This window comes from Argiope bruennichi, chromosome 4, assembly GCF_947563725.1.
Source record: "Argiope bruennichi chromosome 4, qqArgBrue1.1, whole genome shotgun sequence".
NCBI lineage: Eukaryota > Metazoa > Arthropoda > Arachnida > Araneae > Araneidae > Argiope > Argiope bruennichi.
This window is the reverse complement of record NC_079154.1, coordinates 143,677,539-143,697,982: the sequence shown is the minus strand read 5'-3', so window position 1 is coordinate 143,697,982 and position 20,444 is coordinate 143,677,539. Positions and strand designations below refer to the sequence as shown.

The 20,444-nt window shown below is 30.5% G+C and overlaps 2 protein-coding genes across 4 annotated transcripts in view; one reads left to right on the top strand and one right to left on the bottom strand.

The window, feature by feature from the left end:
* Window positions 1–10,429, top strand: part of LOC129965448 (inositol monophosphatase 1-like) — a 61,524-nt gene extending 51,095 nt beyond the window's left edge. The window contains exon 8 of one of the 2 annotated variants that reach the window (XM_056079320.1): window positions 10,075–10,429. In XM_056079320.1, coding sequence (XP_055935295.1) covers window positions 10,075–10,175 — 101 coding nt within the window. In that variant the 3' untranslated portion in view covers window positions 10,176–10,429. The remainder of the gene's footprint in view (window positions 1–10,074) is intronic. The other variant, XM_056079319.1, reaches the window with a different exon arrangement.
* Window positions 1–20,444, bottom strand: part of LOC129965446 (scoloptoxin SSD14-like) — a 123,118-nt gene that overhangs the window by 10,948 nt on the left and 91,726 nt on the right. For both annotated transcript variants that reach the window (XM_056079315.1, XM_056079316.1), the window contains exons 8-10: window positions 14,937–15,124; window positions 10,962–11,202; window positions 6,058–6,171 (exon numbers count right to left, since the gene is read on the bottom strand). In XM_056079315.1, coding sequence (XP_055935290.1) covers window positions 6,058–6,171; window positions 10,962–11,202; window positions 14,937–15,124 — 543 coding nt within the window. The remainder of the gene's footprint in view (window positions 1–6,057; window positions 6,172–10,961; window positions 11,203–14,936; window positions 15,125–20,444) is intronic.

Below are 20,444 nucleotides of genomic sequence, written 5' to 3'. Positions count from 1 at the left end.
TAATAATTATTAATTTTTACATTATATATTATAAGTTTTTAAAGCATTGTTGTAATTTTTAAATATTTTCCGTTAACTCATTGCAATAATATTTTTGGCTGTTCACTGTAAATATAACCTGATTTCTCCTCAGGGGCTCACCATCTTTAGGTGGGTACGGGTGTCCCAATCCCGAGGTACCCAGGAATCATTACTCTTCCTTCTCTCCCCTATCCCTTTTCTCTTTTTCCCCCTTCTCTCTTTAAATCCCCCCTTCCCCTTCTGTTTTCTTCATTCTTCCATAACTCGACGATAAGCGAGGGAGCTCTCCATGAGAAACTGTCGCCGCTCTGTTTGCTTCTTGCTTCTCATGGACAGCCAAAAACCCAACGTGTTCGCCGTGCGTGGCGACCCTTTAGACGGGTGATACATTTCGGTCCCTGATGTATCAATCGGCCGGTATCCCAGATATTTGACTGGGCTACTCAAGGGGATCAAGCGAAGGGCTCACTCCTTGAGCTTGGCGTTAGGGGTGGTCACTGTACCCGGGGGTGACTCTCAGCGTATAGGTCCCGGCTAGCACCATGGTAAGCGCCGAGGCAAGAAATGTCTAGAGCCGGTGGCTGCCATCCCTTGTTGGGCTCCGTGGTGGGCGGTGCCGTCGGGTCTGACCTTTTGTCTTTTTTGCATGGGTCTTTTTTCTCAAACCGATTCTGATAAGTCAATTAACGTTGCACAAACTGAGCTTACGAAGTTTTTCCAAAAATTTTTTTTATACATGGTAAAGACGATAAACTTAAAAACATGTCGCCTGTTTTGATACAAAAGTATATTCAAAGTATTAATGGGAACGTCACATCTGTAAAGAAGCTAGATCTGGAGATTTGTTAATAGAGTCTGCGACGCTGAAACAATCAGAGCAACTTCTAGCAATAAAGAATTTTGGTGATGCCCCAATAGAAGTATCTGGTCATAAAACTCTGGATTATACCAGAGGTGTCGTATTTAGTATGGACCTTATTATGGTGAGTGATGAAGAATTTGTTTCTGAACTGCAGTCATTTAGAGTAACAAGTGCACGTCGTATAACTTTAAAAAGAGATGGTAAAATAATTCCAATTAAGCATGTTATTTTAACCTTTGCTACTCATGTGCTTCCCAAAAAGATAACAGCTGGGTTTATAAGTTGCAATGTACGTCCTTTTGTGCCAAACCCGGTACGTTGTTTTAAATGCCAGAGGTTTGGACATACAAAAACTAGTTGCCGCGCTTCTTCCTCTTGCTGTCCACAATTTTCTGAAATTGGCCATGATGACACTGCTTGCACAAAGCCCGAAAAATGTGTTAATTGCAACGATAGTCATCCTGCTTATTCTAAATCCTGTCCCAAGTGGAAGATTGAAAAGGAAATCCAGATCATTAAAATTTCTAGAAATATCTCTTTTGCAGAAGCTAGGAAAATAGTTGAAAGTCGAACTCCAAAGGAAAATCTCCCATACAGTACAGCTTTAAAAAGGACGACTTGTTCATGTATGCAAACTGAACCGATACAAATTCAAGAAAACAGTAGTCCATCACAAACAATCTCGAAGCCTTTCCCTTCTCCATCAAATGAGGAATACATTACCATCAAACTGAAAGATTGGCTTGAAATAGTAAAATCTAACAGGTCTTCCATAATTAAAGAAAAAAAAAACATTATAAAAAACCAAAAAACTTTAAAAACTGTTCCACAAAATAAAAAGAAAAAGAAGAATCTTTCCATTCAAAACCAAAATGAACAGAAAGAAAAGATAAACGTCAATAGTAAGGATGTTGAGTTGGAAATTCGTCCATCCGATGAATCTCTCAGCGAAATGGATCTGAGCGATGAAGCTAGAATTGGCACAGCCAAGCCAAAAGTTTTCAAATCTAAATTCTTCAGGAAACCGAAATGACAAATATTAATTTAGTCTCTAGGAATTGCCGTGGTTTTCAAGCTCATAAAGAGGATATCTAATGTATTATTAACAAATATCAACCTGTTTGCTTGGGGATACAAGAAACATATTTGACTCCACGTGTCTCTCCCAATCTTAAGAACTATGTCCTTCAAAGAAAAGATAATGAACAAAATTCTAGTGGATCTGGCGGAGTTGCATCTTTAACTATATGTCATTTGCCAAGTAATGAAGTTGTTTTAGACACAAATTTACAGGCAATTGCTGTCCAAATTCAGTTGAAACTTCTAACAACAATTTGCTATTAATATCTGCCCCCAAATGAACATATTGAACAACGACATTTGGATCAATTAAAAGAACAGTTACCAGAACATTTTTTTTCTCCTAGGTGATTTAAACGGACATAATCCTATTTGGAATAATGATGGTATCAACACTAGAGGAAGGCAAATAGAAAAATGATTGATGATCATTCTCTCTGTATACTTAATGACAATAATCCCACTCACTTTCATCAAGCTGGCCAAACATGCCACACGATTGATCTTGCACTTTGTTCTCCTTCCCTTGCATCCTACTGGAAATTTTCCATGGACTCAAATTTATACAACAGCGATCACTTTCCTATTGTATTGACGTACATGCACAATGAATTTTTATTTCCTAAAAGACCTGTGAGATATAATATTAGTAAAGCAAACTGGACATTGTTCAATTCAATATGCCAACTTACACCAGATATGATTGATTATACTTCTATTGATTTGTCAGTCAAGCTTGTAACCGAACATATAATTGCAGCAGCAGATCTCAGTATTCCCAAAACATCGGGGAAATTACCAAAGCTATGCAAACCGTGGTGGAATGACAAATGTGAAAACTGTAAAAGACTAGACAAAGTATGGAATACCTTCAGGAGATACCCTGCCACCCAAAATCTCATTAAATTAAAAAAAAAGAAGCAAAATCTGAATTTTGTAGAATTTGACGCATTAGTCAGGAGCAATCCTTTCATTCGTATGTCAATTCCAATCAAGGACAAATACCTTCTAAAATCATGCGATACAAAATAAAAAGGATTTTTGGCTGTTACTCAAATTCAGATAAAATATCCTTTTTAAAATTGAACGGGCGAGTAATTTCTAATGCAAAAGAAATTGCTAATCTAATTGGACAAACTCTTTCTAACTTATCGAGTGAAGAATTTTATCCAGAAGATTTTATTGCTTTTAAAAAACAGACAGAGAAACAAACATTAGATTTTCTACCGTCATATGGGGAGGAATATAATACTACTTTTAAATTTCATGAATTGAAAAATGCATTAAAAAAGTCCCACTCTACATCACCGGGACCTGATAGAATACATTATGATATGCTGAAACATCTCGGCGATTCGTCATTGTGGGTACTCCTAACTTTATTTAACAGAATTTGGATAGAAAGATTCTTCCCAACCTGCTGGCAAAAAGCAATAATAAATCCTATTCTCAAACCTGGGAAAGATCGGCAAGATCCCTCTAACTACAGACCAATAGCCCTTACTAGTTGCCTCAGTAAACAAATGAAACGTATGGTAAGTCACAGACTGATGTACGTCTTAGAAGAGAAAAACTGGATTTCCCCTTCCCAAAGCGGTTTTCGCAAAAAGAGAAGTACATTGGATAATTTACTAAAATTGAAGACTGCTATCAGAGAGGCTTTTGTAAGCAAAAACATCTTGTATCTATTTTCTTTGATATGGATAAAGCCTATGACCGAACCTGGCGTTATGGCATTTTGAAACACTTATTTAACTTGAACTTAAAAGGGAATCTAAAAATTTTTGTACAAAACTTTTTGAGAACAAGAATCTTTCAAATTTGTGTTGGTGATATTTTATCAGATACTTTCATTCAGCATGAAGGTGTTCCTCAAGGTAGCGTACTAAGTGTTTTACTGTTTATCATAAAGATAAATGGGATTGTTTCGAAAATCTCACCATTTGTACACACTTCACTTTATGTCGATGACATCCAGATACATTGTGCTAATGAAAGTTTGGATTTCATTCAAAAACATTTACAAACATCCATAAACAATATGATAAACTGGGCTTTGAAAAATGAGTTTGTTTTTTTCTTCTCAGAAAACAGTTAGCATTCACTTCTGCAAGCGACGTGGCCTTCATGCAGATCCAGAGCTCCGACTGAATGAGTCGGTCATTCCCACAGTTAGTGAGAAAAAGTTTTTGGGCGTGATATTAGATAACAAACTAACATTTCGCTCTCATATTCAAAACTTGAAAAGAAAATGTCGTCAAACGCTAAATATTATAAAAGTCCTATCAAACATCTCTTGGGGAGCAGATAGAGCCTCTTTGATGAAGATATATAAATCACTGATAGGCTCAAAGCTTCACTACGGGGCACCCATTTATGGCTCAGCTGCCAAATCTACCTTGAAATTGTTAGACTCAGTGCATAATGATGGACTTCGTATAGCTACAGGAGCTTTTAGAACATCGCCAATTCAAAGTTTACAAGTTATAGGTGGTGAGCCCTCCTTGGAACTCAGGCGGAAACGACTTTGTTTATCCTACTTTTATAAAATTAAGTGTCGAATACCATCCACTGTGCAACAACGTTCTCAATCCTATATACGGATCGTTATTCTCTAGGAGATTGTCTTTTACGCCAACTTTTGGATTCCATATAGGAGAGATTTTAAGAACATTCAAAACTGAAGACTTCTCGATTGTTGTAAATATTAGTGGTCCACCTCCATGGCAGGAGTCGTCTTTCAGTTTTGTAGATTATTTTATACATTTCCTGAAACCATCAACATCAGACGTGATGTTTCAGAAATTTTTTTATGAACACAGACAACAGTATCATTCTTTTCAACCTGTTTATACAGATGGTTCGAAATGTGGTAATAATGTTGGCTCAGCAGCAGTATTTCGTAATGTAGTAATATCCGAAAGACTTAACCCTTTCTGTTCTGTTTTTACATCCGAACTTTATACAATATATCTAAGCCTTCAAAAAATTGCAACCTCATTCCCCTCTAAATTTATTATATATACTGACTCTAAAAGTAGTATTGAAGCTTTTAAGAATGTGTCATCGGAAAGTCATCCCTTAGTTCTAAATGGTTTACACATATATAATTCGCTAAAAAATAATTTCACAGTTAAATTCTGTTGGATTCCTGCGCATGTTGGAATTTGGGGAAATGAAAAAGCTGACAAAGCAGCAAAAAGCTCAACCCTGCTGAAGGAAAATTTTGTTCCATTATCCGATGCATTACAAGCACATTACAAGCAATAAAAATAATTCAAAGTAAATTCTGGCAAGCTACGTGGGAAAAGCTACAAATAAACTTTTTCAAATACAGCCATCTATCTGTCAAGGGTTTCAAAAGTAAAATTCTAACTAGAAAGAAAGATGTCATTATCACGAGACTTCGAATAGGCCACACCTATTTGACCCAAAAACATCTTTTGCACACTGATCATGCACCACTTTGTGATAAATGCAATTGTGTTTTAACGGTTAAGCATATTCTGTGTGAATGCCAAGTTTTTAGTACACAACGACAAGTCCATTTTGGAGCAATTGTTTTCAACTTAAATGACATTTTAGGAGATAACCCTCATCCAAATATTTTTACTTTTTTAAAAGATATTCAAATTTTACATCAGATTTAATTGTATCTTTTTCTTAAAATGCTTTAATTTTTAACACGAAAGCCATGTTTAACAAATGTTTGGCGCAGAATGATCAAATCTGGTCCTTGTGCAATAAAAACCAACTAACTAACTATAACCTGATTTGTTGTGAAAAATGTGCTAGCACGCAGATTGATTCTGGCGTTGCTGTGATAACCTGCAAGACATCGAGGTACGAAATTTACCAAATAAACTACTTGGAATTTAGCTAAGAAATAGTGGTGGAAATTATTTTTATTCCAATTTATATTGATTTTTTCAATTAAATTACTGAATCTCAATAGTAACTAGGCAGTAACGTCTCTTAACAACATCTAAGGTGCTATAAATTTATTTATTAAAAACTCAAACCAACTGTAGTGAAGGTTATTTGTTTACTACTTTTCACATAGTATACTGAAATAATAGAGAAAAAAATCATACCATTGGGAATTCGTCTTCGTACTGTATATAATTTGGAAACAGCTGGTGATGAATTCGAGGTGCATCTGTAGCTTGCTTTATGTTCTCACCCAACCATAGTGTACGAATGATGCCCTTAAATAAAATTATTAAAAATAATTTCTAAAATCACTCTTTTATTTGTGTACTAAAAAGTAAAATGCTTTATTTTAATTATTTTCAACTTCTCAGCCTTTTATTAATAATTCATTATTATGGAATCTTGAAATCAATTTTCTTCAAATTCACTTTTCAAAATTTCAATTTCAATTATCCTCTGGAGAAATCAAACGTTAAAGTAAGATTGATCGATTAGAGGATGATTATGTTTTGAAAATATAGAAATATGTATTTTCTTTCTGAATACACTCAATCTGAACATACTGAATACAAGAACGTTTACATAAAGTCAAGGTGAATAAATGCATAGAAAAAAAACACGAATAAGAAAACACACTGAATTTTGGGTGTCAGAATGAAAAAATATATTTAGTGTTTGAATAAAAAGGCTACATGCACATCATTATTCATATATTTGTGATATGAAGGGTTTCGATTCAGAAAAAATTTGTACACATCCTATATTATTATGCACACTTACTTGTATTACACATGTTTTGTATGTTTTAAAAACTTAATAAAAATTATTTTATACAAAAACATCTGATTGCAACAAAAATTATTAATTTTTATACAAATATTCATTTAATCTTTCATGTGAATCATGACAATTTTGCTTCCATATCTTTTCTTCGCATTGTGATCTTTCTATTTTGAACAACAATTTCTAATAAAATATGAAACAGAATTAGAAATAGAAATATCTCGACAAGTGAATATATTCTTTTATACACACATTAGTTTAAGGTAAGGTTGTTGCCCCAATCTTTAAGAAAGGATGCTCATAAGTAAATGTATCTGAATCATAAAATAGCTGGTACTAGAAGAAATAGAATTTTACCAACATTTCAAATTTATTAAATCATTAAGATTTTTAAATCCGCTCTATGGCTAAATATATGGCGCATTTTTTGAGCAAATCCTTTTACAAAATTTATTAATAAAGCATTAAAACAACATTTTAGGATAAGGTTGTGAATGAAGCATCTTTTCAGAAGATCTAGTGAACATGGTAGTGTGTCTGAGGATGCATGGCATTGGAATTCGGGTAAAGGGGTAATAAACTTTAAAATAAAAGATAAAACTTTACAAAATTTATGGAATGTTATTACTTTATAGAACCATTTATGAGCATGTCAGAATGTTAGTGTTTTATATAGATGCAAATAAGTGTATAACTGAAATGCTGATTAATGCTTCAGTTAGGACAGAGGGTAAAGTAATGGTGAAGTAATTATTGTACACAGAGGATAAACCCACATTAAAAGTATCAAAACATAGAAAAAATAAATAACAGCATTTTTATTGCTTTAAGTTGTTGGGTTAGCCACTGTATCATTACCCCCCCCCCCCAGATATCCTACCATTTCACTGCGAATAATGGTAAAAAATTAGTTTTTCGCACTCAAACAAAAGCCATTAAATTACAAGGAAAAGTTTAAATTAAAAGGCTACAACTATTACAAATCCTATAAAATGTGTAATCTAACTTAAATTTAACCCTGCTGTTCTGTTCGCACTTACTATACGCATGTAACGTTCGGGTCAATATGACCCGAACACAAAATACGAACTGCGGAAGCCTCTGTGAAGCAGGTTTTCAGTGAAATAGTTTTTTTAAAGATGTATAAAGTTTCTTTTAATATAGTAAACATGATACAGTTAATATATATATATATATATATATATATATATATATATATATATATATATATATATATATATATATGTTTAATTGCATGTTATAATGTCTAATTGCATGATGTAAAATAATTTCAATCTTACCTCATTTTTATTAGCACTCTGGACAATAATATGATACATGAAACTTACATATTTGTTTTTAAAATTCTTGCACAACATATTTGTTTTATTGTCGTTGCTTGATGGGCAGAACTTGCATCTCGCACGTTTATTATTCACCTGTAAATTAACAGCAGGCCTTGGTGATGTATCACTTTGCCTTTTACCCTGTATCTTTTTTACTATATTGCAGGACTCTTCAGTTCTAGGGAGATGTTGTCTTGTCTGAATATATGGGTCAACCAAAGACTTGCCTAGTTCTTCTAAAAACAACCTTCTTTTTGTCAATTTGTTTTCATTCCATTTCTTATCTATAGATGTCCACAGAATAAATGCGTTGTAAGCAGAGGTATCCAGCATATAAAATATAATTAGCGGCCATCGATTTGTTTTTCTTTTACAAGTATATGTATTTATCAGCTGATCAAGAGTATCAACAGCTCCTTTAGTGGCATTGTAATCTAATATGATTTTTGGCTTTTTGTCTAGTCTGTCAGTAATCAATTTATCATGATGCATTGTGCTCATAAGAATAACATTCTTATTCTTTTTTGGTATGTAGTTCATAACAGCTGTATCATCTGTGAAGTAAAAGCTTGAACTGTGCGCCCTCTGACCTTGACTGAAGTGCTAACGTACTAAAAACTGTTTTTAGAAGTTATTCTCTTCGTTTCCCGCTTAATTAATAATGTATCGTGCATTTTTTAAAAACAGAATTAAAAGAAAATTGGAAGCGGGTCATATTGACCCGAACGTTATATTGATACAATTTTTAAAAACATCCAGAAAATATTTAAATAGAAGAAAATCCTTTTCAGAGCAATGATTTAGCACCATTACATACAAAGTCATAAATTATCATTTAAATATTTACATAATGTTGTTTTTTGTGAGTCGTTAAAAATCATTTCGGGTCAAATAGACCCGAACAGAACAGCAGGGTTAAATAAGGACGTAAATTATTATTATTATTTTTCGAATGAGCAGAATCTTTGTAATTCAACAAAAGTCAGTATAATACAGGAAAGAATATATGGTAAAAATTTCAGACCGGCATCTGTATCATTGTTGAAAAAACTTCTTTGGTAAAAAAAAGAGTGTGGGGGGGGGCAGGTCTAGTGAAAATATGTTTATACTTATTTTACTATTAATCAAAATTCACAGAGAGGTAACAATTCCTATTCCAGAAGTGTCATTTTACAATTTTAAATCTTTGTAACCCTTTTTCAGAAAAGAATTAGTGAAACTTAAATGTGAAAGTAACATTTTGCTTAAACTATTATGCTTTAACGCTATTTTCCCTTACCATTTTTTTTTCATATTAAATTATTTTGCTTTCAAAGTTCACTTAGCAGTTTTTTAAAAAAAACATTAAATATTTTAATTCAAAACTTTCCTCTCATATTAATGGTTTTTTACTAAAATGTAAAGCATTTACCACATAACAACTGAAGACCATCCTTTTATTGTATTTAGTATTACATTTTCAAAATAATTATAGTGTCAATTATAATTATAGTACAGTGTCGCTTCTTTTAATATGGCTAAAAATATTATAGAATTTAAATTTTGTATTACACATTCAAAGAAAGAAAGGGGAGAAAAAAAAAAAAAAAAAAAGGCAATACACTTTTATGGGTAGACAGGAAATCAAATCCCTATTAGATAGAGAAAAGCTACTAATCCTCCATTTGGCATGTTATTATACATCTAATACGAATCGTGCTGATCTCTTAAGTGACGAGTTCTTTTTTTACTCATTTTAAATAATTTTCACTTTAAAAGTATTTTTATGAGTGATTTTTTTAATTTCAGTATCTAAATAAAATAAGCAGCGGCTTAGTCGTAAATTGAGCAATTCTGGAAATCTTTGACCTGCTTGATAACGTTGGGAAGGAAGGAAAAGCAGAGGATCACTTCACATATATTTTTTACACATTATTTCCTATTTTTGCATTTAAAATGCATATTTATTATATTTCGGTAATGAAATCGTGAAAAAATGTAAATAATGACATAATGTATATTTACAATTATAGCTGTGAAACTGTAATATTGTTTTCCTGTTCATTTTAGGCCAAAGTAAGGAAGAGAGTTTTACAGATATTTCAATGGATACAATGACTATGCGCGACGAAATAGACGATGCCTTATTAGGAGAAGAGTTTCGGAGATAATTCTAGATTTTTCGATGCCTTGAGGAAAAAAAAACCTACATTAAATAAGCAAAGTCGAGTGAATTATCTCTTTGGCGAGTGATCGCGGAGCAAGCTCTCTAGCTGCCATTGTATTGTGTATCTATTTAATTAGTTATTTTCAGTTTGAGTATGTATTATTGATTTCTGCAACTGCTGTCTTTGTGTATGCTTCAGTTGTGTTTTATTATTTGTGCTTCATATCCTCTTGTCGAATAAAATATCACTGTCGGTTACCGAATTTCTTAGATTTTACACGAACGACAGATTTCCATATCATTACTTTACATATAATTTTTAATTTTGTGAAATGTTATTCAGCTAAAACATTTTATGAGGGATCCATTATTATTATTAAAGTAAGAAACGAAGAACGTTGCAGATCATTTAATTGCACGTCTTATTTGATATTCATTTTTGGACATTTCATCGATCTGACCAGATAAAGATTAAAATCTCCCTCTCTCTCTCTCTCTGTGTGTGTGTGTGTGGATAGGTGCTTTATCTATCAAATAATCGATTCAAAATTCATACAATTACAAGAAAATTTTATTAAATACTGGTTACTTGGCAGTGGCTTGGTATTTTCACTGATTCAAAAATTACAAAAGAGACGATTAAACTAAGCATGCGCTTAAAAATGTATTTGGCATTTTTTTCCCCCCTTGTTAAAAATATTTAAAAATTAAGACTGAGACGTACCTCTGCTCCAATTTATCCATGAAAATAAGTTCACATTTTAAAGTAAAAAAGAAATTATCTGCTTACCATGGCTGATGCTGTGATGATTCTGGTGCCTCCAGCTCCCCCGACCACCATGCGGACATCTCCATTTCCATCGATGACCAGAGCCGGACACATGGAAGAGAGGGGCCTCTTGCCTGGAACAATGTAGTTGGCGGGGGATGGAGGCACTCCGAAATAATTAGTGATGTTCGGAGACGAGAAGTCATCCATTGCATTGTTTAGAATGATGCCTGTTTTGGGGGATCTGCATAAGCTGCCAAAACTATGGAAATTAAGTTGAAAAACAAATTTTTATTAGTACACTAAAAAGCAAAATGGTTTCAGTTTTCTACTTTTTAACTTCTAGTTTGTAATTCATTATGAAATCAAAATTAATTTCATGAATCAATCACCTGAAAATTAAATTCTAGCACATTAGAAAGTAATAAGCATGAGTTTTAATCTCATCCTAACGAAATGAAGTCAAATAAAAGAATGTAAATTATCATTATTTACTTGCTTGTAGGGCTGGTGCAAAAATATGTAGCACTCCACAGAAAAAAAAAGGTGCCTTTTATTAAAATAAATATTTATACACATAACTAGGCATAACATAATGAAATATAAACTAATTTGATAAACATAACGTTTAAATTATCAACATGCATCAATAATTCACTAACCAATAAGACACACCAATAATTAATTAACATTTACATTAATTAATACATTTATAGTTGAATAGTGAATGTATGAGAGGACAGACTTATATGACTGGTAATTGGCATATTACATATGCATTGTTAAAATTAAAAAAAAAAGAAAAAAAAATCCAGACTACGTGTTGAACCATTTTATAAATATAGCTATATCCAGCTACTGAACCCAATACGTCAGATACCTAAATATGCCTTTGGTTCTTAAATTACAAATGAAACAAAACCAGAGAACAGAAGAGGAAATTCGAGTGCATAAAAATATGACTAGATAAAGTGCCAAAATTTAAGGATAGGGAAAAAAAAAAAAAAAAAAAATGCTTCTAAATGCTGACTACCAGGATAGAATTCCAAGACTAGTGTAGTATGTATAAAATATTTGTGTATAATAATTTCTTCGAAAAATATCATTCTAGGTTATATATATATATTTAATATCAGTAATTTTTAAAATTAAATTCTTTGTAAATCTTTATTAATAATTATTTATCATTGCATCTAATATGTTAGTACTTATTTTTTAAGTCATTTTAAACTAATTTGATTATTTTAATGAACTGGAAATTTTCCGTACTTCGTTGAGATCTGAGGCCCACATACATGCACCTTAAATTAAAAGTCATCTAAAATATCAGTTTCAGAAATTGTTTTTTTCTATGATTTTTGATAGCACAGTATGTATGTATGTAGAAACCATGAAAAGGTATTTATATTGTTATTAACTTCATGTCTGAATAGGTTAAAAAGAAAATAGTTTGGTTTTAAAACTAAAAATATTTACTATATGAATGCATGAAAAAATAGCTAAAAAATCAAAAATAAATTTAAGTTCTTGCTATCAGTTCTTTAAGTACCAAATAAGTTCTGTTTAATAATGTTTTAAAAAACAAAGCGCAATTAATTACCAACATTATGGGCAATTAGACTGAAGGCTAAAGTTTCTAATACTAATATCTATTAAGATAGTGTTTTAATACCTATTGAGGACAAATCCAGGCAGTTACCGGATGTATCAAATGTAAAATTATCATATACAATCACGTATCCATATCAATCTACTCCTGATATTGCAAAACTAGATATCAAGTAAAACGAAACTTCACTTAAGTACATGAATTTACTCTCCCCGAGTAACTGGTTTCATTCAAATGGGGGAAAAGACTTGTTTGCGTTTTGTACGCGTATTAGCATTAATCTGCACTTGATACAGAGAAACCGAGTATTAAGACAATCCTACTAAAAACTAAATGGTAATTATAATAATAAAAATGCATACACATTTTCTCATAAGATTTTTTCATTCTATCCAATTTTCAGGATATATATATGAAATGATACTTTTAAATCTAAATTAAACCCTAAATAATTCTCAAAGTTTTACCTTAATTTAGCCCATATTAACTTCTTTCTAAAATGTTCTCTTATTTTCTGATCCAATTCTACCTTTTTTATTTAATTAATGCAACAGAAGCTCTGTAAAATTGGTGACATTGACAAGTTCCCAAACACCGAGTGAAGGGATAAAAATTTGTCGATCTAACACATTCTTTCAAAAGATCCCTATAATTCCCCTACCTAAATCGACACGTGTAAAGAAATCTCTATCAAAATCTCACAGTATATAATCATGGGGATAAATATTTCACTAGCTTTTCCTCTTTTCGCTCTAGTGTTGTTCTGTGTTGATGTGCTCGTCGCTTCTGCTTGTACATAAATTATATCTCCCGGGATGGAAGAAAAGCGAAACTTAAAATACGAACGTGTCTTCTCTCTCTTCGGCCTCTGCTAATAAAATTATACATATTTTAAAACATATGCTTATGTGTGTGTGTGTGTATATATATATATATATATATATATATATATATATATATATATATATATATATATATATATAGCATATTTTGATTGAAGTAGAATGCAGGTTCGAAACAGTGAAGAGACGGTATTTTTAATTACGTTTTATTCTATTCCGAGTGGCATGCATGATTATATATAAGAAAACGCAGCGCGGCACACAGAAGTAAGAAAAGGAAAAAAAAGGCCAAACAGATGATCACTAGCCTTATATAACATAGGATTTCCGGCCACGCGCCAATTCAATACACGTGTGACCTTTGACACCTTTTGAAGGGTACAGAAGATATCACTTTCATTTGATACGTAGTACTGATGGCGCATTATTTTTACAAAGGGATTAATTAAACCGAAAGTGGAATTGGATCACGAAATAAGAGAATATTTTAGAATGAAGTTATTATGGGCTAAATTAAGATAAAATCTTGGAAATTAATTAAATTGAAATTAGAATTAAAATATCATTATATATATATATATATATATATATATATATATATATATATATATATATATATATATATATATACACAAGCACATTTTTTAAAATTATAAATGAAAATGCAAAATATAATAATTTGAAATTTTTGCTGCATACTTCTTTCATTCAATTTTATAAGCTGATTTGCATTAAAAAAAAACACAAATTAGATGTTAGATTTTCACTAAATTTCAAAGCTAATTATGTATTTATTTCAAAACATACAAAACTAAACTCATTCTAGGCTAGACTGCATACTGAGTCGAACATGCCATTTGTTCACTGTGTCTCACAATTCTTCCTCTTTCTAAACAATCTTTTCCCCATATTGCAATGATTATATCCACTAATATTTAGTGTTTCACTTCTTCCTACATTATTTATTGCTTACATTTACCACATTAAATCCCCCCCCCTAGAGGCAAAAAAAAAAAAGAAAGAAAAAAAAAAAAAGAATATGAGAAGCGAGAAAATCGAATTAAATACAGAGACCAAATTAACCCCTTTTCTGCAAGGAAAGCAGGCAGTTGCGCATACATATATTAAAAGTTACATAATCAACTACGAGGCATCCCATTACATCGAGAGTTCCCAAACAGGCATGGCCAGTTTCTTGGTTTTGAATAAAAAGTCAAATCGGACAACAAAATTTGAATGGATGGATATTTCTGTGGGATTTAGTTCAGTTATATTTATATTCCATTTTGAAAGAAGACGAGGACTATTTGGGACAGACATTATCTCTTAAAACGGATCAGATAAAGAGGATGAGACAAGAATTGGTCCCCTTTCTTCGAACTTCTGAGCCAAGGTGAGACATTTGAACCGGCGGATTTAACATATGAACCAAGGTCACTAATAAGACGGTTATTAGATGGAATCGGGTGTCCAATACAATCACCACAGTTAATTTCTTTGTGAATCGCCTCGAGAGATTTTGTAAGCATAAAGAAGAAACCCTACTATGTGTTGATGGTGCTGGTGACGGAGACCGCATCTCCATTCGCTGCCAGAACGGAGACATGAGCCGTGCCATCATCGAAGCTTGCCTCCATTTCCGGTTTGTAGTAGGAGCTGGGAAAGGTAGTATCATCTGATATTTGTTCCCAAATCGACTTTGCATATTCCTTTGATTGTAAATTTGCAACGAGCTGAAATAAAAAAATGAAATAAATAGAAGTAAAATTTCACAAATAGTACAACGTATAAAAAATTCTATAAGGGATAGAGCTGCTTATAATTGGGTGTTTCCTTCGCAGAAAATATCATGCGTCATTTTATGAATCGTTCACACAAATGCTGGTTAAAAACTTCCTTTTTTTCAGTGCCCTTCAATAGAATTTCCTCTTTAAGCAAATTCTTTATAAGAGGAAAGAGTAACAGGAAGACAAAATGATCACTTGAATATGTTGTCTTGATTATGAGAGGATGCTTCATCGTCGCGGTACCAAAAGTCTCGAAAGCCCGCAGTCACGACCGACGCGAATGAAATCCCTCTGCGTATGTGAACGGAATAAAGCGTGTCTAATGAGTTAAATGATAACCATTGCTTGTTCAGCAGGAATTCACTTGCATTTGGACAATATTTCAAAACTTTTGAGCATAGGAATAGTTTCTGGGCTCCAATTTTTGCCCATCAATTCTATGAAACATTATTGTTAGCATACATTAAAAGCTATCCCAAGCAGCAAGAGAAGTCGCTAAACGATTGGCCAAGCATCGCAGCCATCTGATATACGCCGCCCGTATTTTGCCAATGTCACCTTTGCATTGGCGCGACATCGGATTTTGACCATATTTTTTTCTGTCGCCTCTGAAGATCGCTTTTTCATCGGGGCGAACTCCTACGGCGACTTAGTGAAAAAGACCGGCTCAAAGCAATCGGCCCATAGTCGCCTCGATGTCGGGAAAGTTGCTTTTCCTAGGTGGCGCTATGCGAACATATTTTAGAAATTTCCCATGAATCACCTGGCGTGTATTGGATTTTGAAATTCAACCAGCAACGCATACTGTCATTTCAAGAAACTTGGTAAGTGTAAAGTTTTTATTATTATATATTTGTAAATAATATATTATTTATTCTAAATAGTGAATAAAAAATTTTATTTTTGTTGAAGCCGTTCGAACTTGTTGCTTACCTGAAACATGGAGTTGCACGTGATATTATTAGCGTTAGGCGTAAGCGACCATTATCATTTCTTTTCTTGTTTGTATTCTTTTCAAGTGATTTTATTTCTTATCTTTTTTTGTGTGTGTGTTCTTAAATTATTGCAGATATTTTTCTATTTCATTTACAATGAGTTTCCTTTTGTTAACAACAATTTCTAATGAAAAAAGTTTTAAAAAAATATTAAATTGCGTTCTTATGTTTTGGTTTTGCAATAACATTTGTGTTATTATTTTTATTTCGACATAAGGCTAAAAAAATAGATTAGCAGAATATATTTATTGTAAATTTCAAAAAAAAAAAAAAAAAAAAAAAAAAAATCTTTAAAACTTGCAATTATGTAGTTATATTTCAATACTCTTATGTGAATAGTTTATAATTATTTCACCTTTCATGAAATAGTAACATAAATTTTACACCCATTAGTTTATATTATTTTTCTCTATTGTCCTAAACATTATTATAATATTTGCCTATATAGTTCATTATCAGATTGAAAACATTATCAAACTTATGAAGTTCTATAAGACTTTTACTCCTTAATTACATATCTCCAATTGTCAACAAATATTTTATTTGTACTTTTAAAAGAAGTGAAAGCTCAATCATTATTCTAATTAAGGAATATGTTTTTTAGGTTCATCAAATCTGCAAAAAGAAGAGTGAACTTGAAGAAAAGTATATGTATAATTCTTTATATGTATTACCAGCAAAATATGAAATCCAGTATTCTATAGAATGCCCAAGCATTGTATATAATGCCTAAAACAAGCCAGTAATGTATGAAACAATTTGTATTTCATACATTTTCTAAGCATTCTATAGAATGCCAAATGACAACCTGGCAAAGTATGAAATACATCTCTCATTCAATGAAATAAAAATTTTTTGCAACCTTTGTTTCAAAACTGAAAATGCAATTAAAGATAAAATAAATTTTAAAAGTGATCTATAAATATAAACAAAAAAAAAAAAAAAAAAAAAATTCTCACTATTTTTTTGGAAACTACTGTGCAAGTTTCTATTCCTGACTTCAAAAAAGAGCAAAATATTGGAAGTTATAATTAATGTGACGGAGTATGGTTTCTACCTACTTGGAATATCAGAAGGAAATTTAAAACAATTATATGTCCCAATTCACTTTATATCCTAAGAACTTGTTTAGAATTGAAGATATTCCAAATCACAAAATTTCTCTCTGGTCAGTTGCAATTACTCAGAGCAGTGGAAGCAATCAAGGATTTATCAGATGTATGTGTTAAAGTGCCAAAATATCTAATGTCTTTTCGTGAAAAATGTAGTAAAACTTCAAAATGTTGCAATGTGATAGTTTTGAATAACAAGTAGGTAAATTTTAATTTCTGATTTTTTTTATCTGAAAACTTATTTTCCTTAATTAGAAAGGCATAAATTTTGTTTTGTACAACTTTTATTTTTCTATATAATTTGAATAAATTTTTTTTAATGGCAACCTCATTATTTTTTCAGACTGACAATTCAAGTGATTTTAATTCTATTTAGCTTAGTTAATTTTCCTTTTCATTTACAATTTTTCTATGAAAGAAGTTCAATAAAGTATTAAATAACATTTTTATATTTTGGTATTGAAATAACATTTGTGTAATTATTTTTATTTTGACATGAGGCTAAAAAAAAGTTTAGCAGAATGTATTTATTTTAAACTTCAAAAAATAAAAAAAAAAATCTTTAAAACTTGAGATTATGCAGGCACTTTTGAGTACTCTTATATGAATAGTTTCAAATTATTTCACATTTCATAAAACAGTAACATAAATTTTACTCCCATTAGTTTGAGTTTTTTTTTCTTTCCTATCATAAACATTATTATAAAGTTTGCTTACACAGTCCAGTATCAGAACAAAAATATCATGCTTATGAAGTTCTATAAGACTTTCGCTTGTTAATTACTCATCTCCAATTGTCAACAAATGTTTTATTTGTACTTTTAAATGAAGCGAAATCTCAATTACTATTATAATTGTTTTCTAGGTTCATCAAATGTAATCAAAAAGGAAAAATGAAATGTATAAATAAATGTATAATTCTTTATATGTAGCTGAAGATTCAGTTATACATATATATAATATTTATATAAATGTGTGTGGATTTATAGAAATTTCAAACTCTTCAAGTATTACATAATAAATAAAGTTTAAATAAATTTTTTATAAATGACTTTGTGTCAATATTATTTATTCTTGTAAATTATAAGTCATAGTTTCAGGATTTTGCTTGGGTGTATAAGTCATTACAGAAAATTCAGTAAAATATTTCAAGTAAATTATTATTTTACTTTGTATTTCTAAAATATTATTTAATAAAGGTCTTTGTAAATAAATTGTTTTGCATAGTTGTTTTTCTTTTCTCCTAAAAATAAAGAGGGGAAAATAATAATTAAAAAAAATATTTGTCTAAAGAAATTTTGTATAATTGAAAGTAGTGTTTACATTTTTAGGTATGGAGTTTTTGTGAAATATTCAGAGAATCATAGATCAAATTTGGTTCTTGTGCCATGAAACAAAACCAAACTAATCATAGATTTTAAAAAATTAGAAATTTGAAGTAAATTGTTAATTTGTGCTTGTAAAATGTTATCAATTGGACATTAGCTAACACTAACATTTGTAATGAGGTATAAAATTTCTACACTATAAAGTAACTTTGTAAGTTAATAATAAATAAGATTTCGTATAAGTGAAAGAAGTGTTGTATTTTTGTGCATGGAATTTTTGTGAAACATATTTTTCAAATATTCAGAGTTAATCATAGATCAAATTTGGTTATTTTGCCACAAATCTGAACCTCACTAAACATAAATTATGAAAATATTAGAAATTTGAAGTAAGTTATTAAATAAGAAATAAGTTTGTGCTTGTAAATTGTTGTTTATTGAATACACTAACATTTATAATGAGGTTTAAAATTAATGCAATATGAAGTAACTCTGTAAATTAATAGTAAATAAAATTTCCTATAATGGGAAGAAGTGTTCCATGTTTGGGTATGGAATTTTTGTGAAATATTCAGTGTTAATCATTAATTAAATTTGGTTCTTGTACTACAAAACCAAACAACTAACTATAGATCAAGAAAATATTAGAAATTTGAAGTAAATTAATAATTTGTGCTTGTAAAATGCTATATGTTGGACATCAACTGACACTAACATTTATAATGTGTAAAATTTCTACAACTTGAAGTAACTTTGCATGTTAATAGTAAATATAAGGAATTTTGTAGAATTGAAAGAAGTGCTGCATTTTTGTGTATGGAATTTTTGAGAAATATTCAGTGTTAATCAAAGATCAAATTTAATTCTTGTGCCATAAAACCAAACTAATCATAGATAATAAAAAAAATATTAGAAATTTGAAGTAAATTATTATTTTGTGCTTGTAAAATGTTATTTATTGGACATTAGCTAACACTAAAATTTATAATGAGGTATAAAATTTCTTCATGAAGTAATTTTGTAAAGTCAATAGTAAATAGAATCAGTAAAATTGAAAGAAGCATTACATTTTTGTATATGGAATTTTTATGAAACATATTTGATAAATATTCGGGGTTTAACATAGATCAAATTTGGTTATTTTGCTACGAATCTAAACCTCACTAAACATAAATTATGAAAATATTAGAAATTTGAAGTAACTTATTAATTTGTGCTTGTAAAATATTTTCTATTGAAGAAACATATAATAGGAATTATATAATTTAGTGTTTCAAACTATTTTTAACCAATACATTAAATTTTAGGGTGTTTAAATAGGAATTTGTGTTTTATTCATTATTCTTTAGGAATTATTTGTTTATTACTCACATTAAGCAATATAAAAGTGTGTATAGTAAAAAAAAAAATATTTTTTTAATAAGAATTATATATTTTTCTGTTTCGAATTTTTATAAAATAGCTTTTAAAAACAGATGATATAGACAATATATATAATACATCTACTTTTAAATTTCTAATATCAGTTAAAATCATACTGATTAATTATATAATTGAAACTATGATTATGTTATTTCTTCCCATCCATTAAACAATGAAAATAAATAGGAATGAAGGAAATAAATCTTATATGTAGATAGATGTTCAGGGGATCAAATTTAAAATTATTTCAGATAATTTTAACATTTGTTTATTTTTTTAAAGAGCAGTAAAAAAATGTCATTTAAACATTTTATAGGGTAAGATTGTGGTAAAATCTATGCTATAATAATAGTTAAAAAAAGTTGGAAGAATTGTTAGAATGACATTTTCCATGAATTTTTTATCAAAA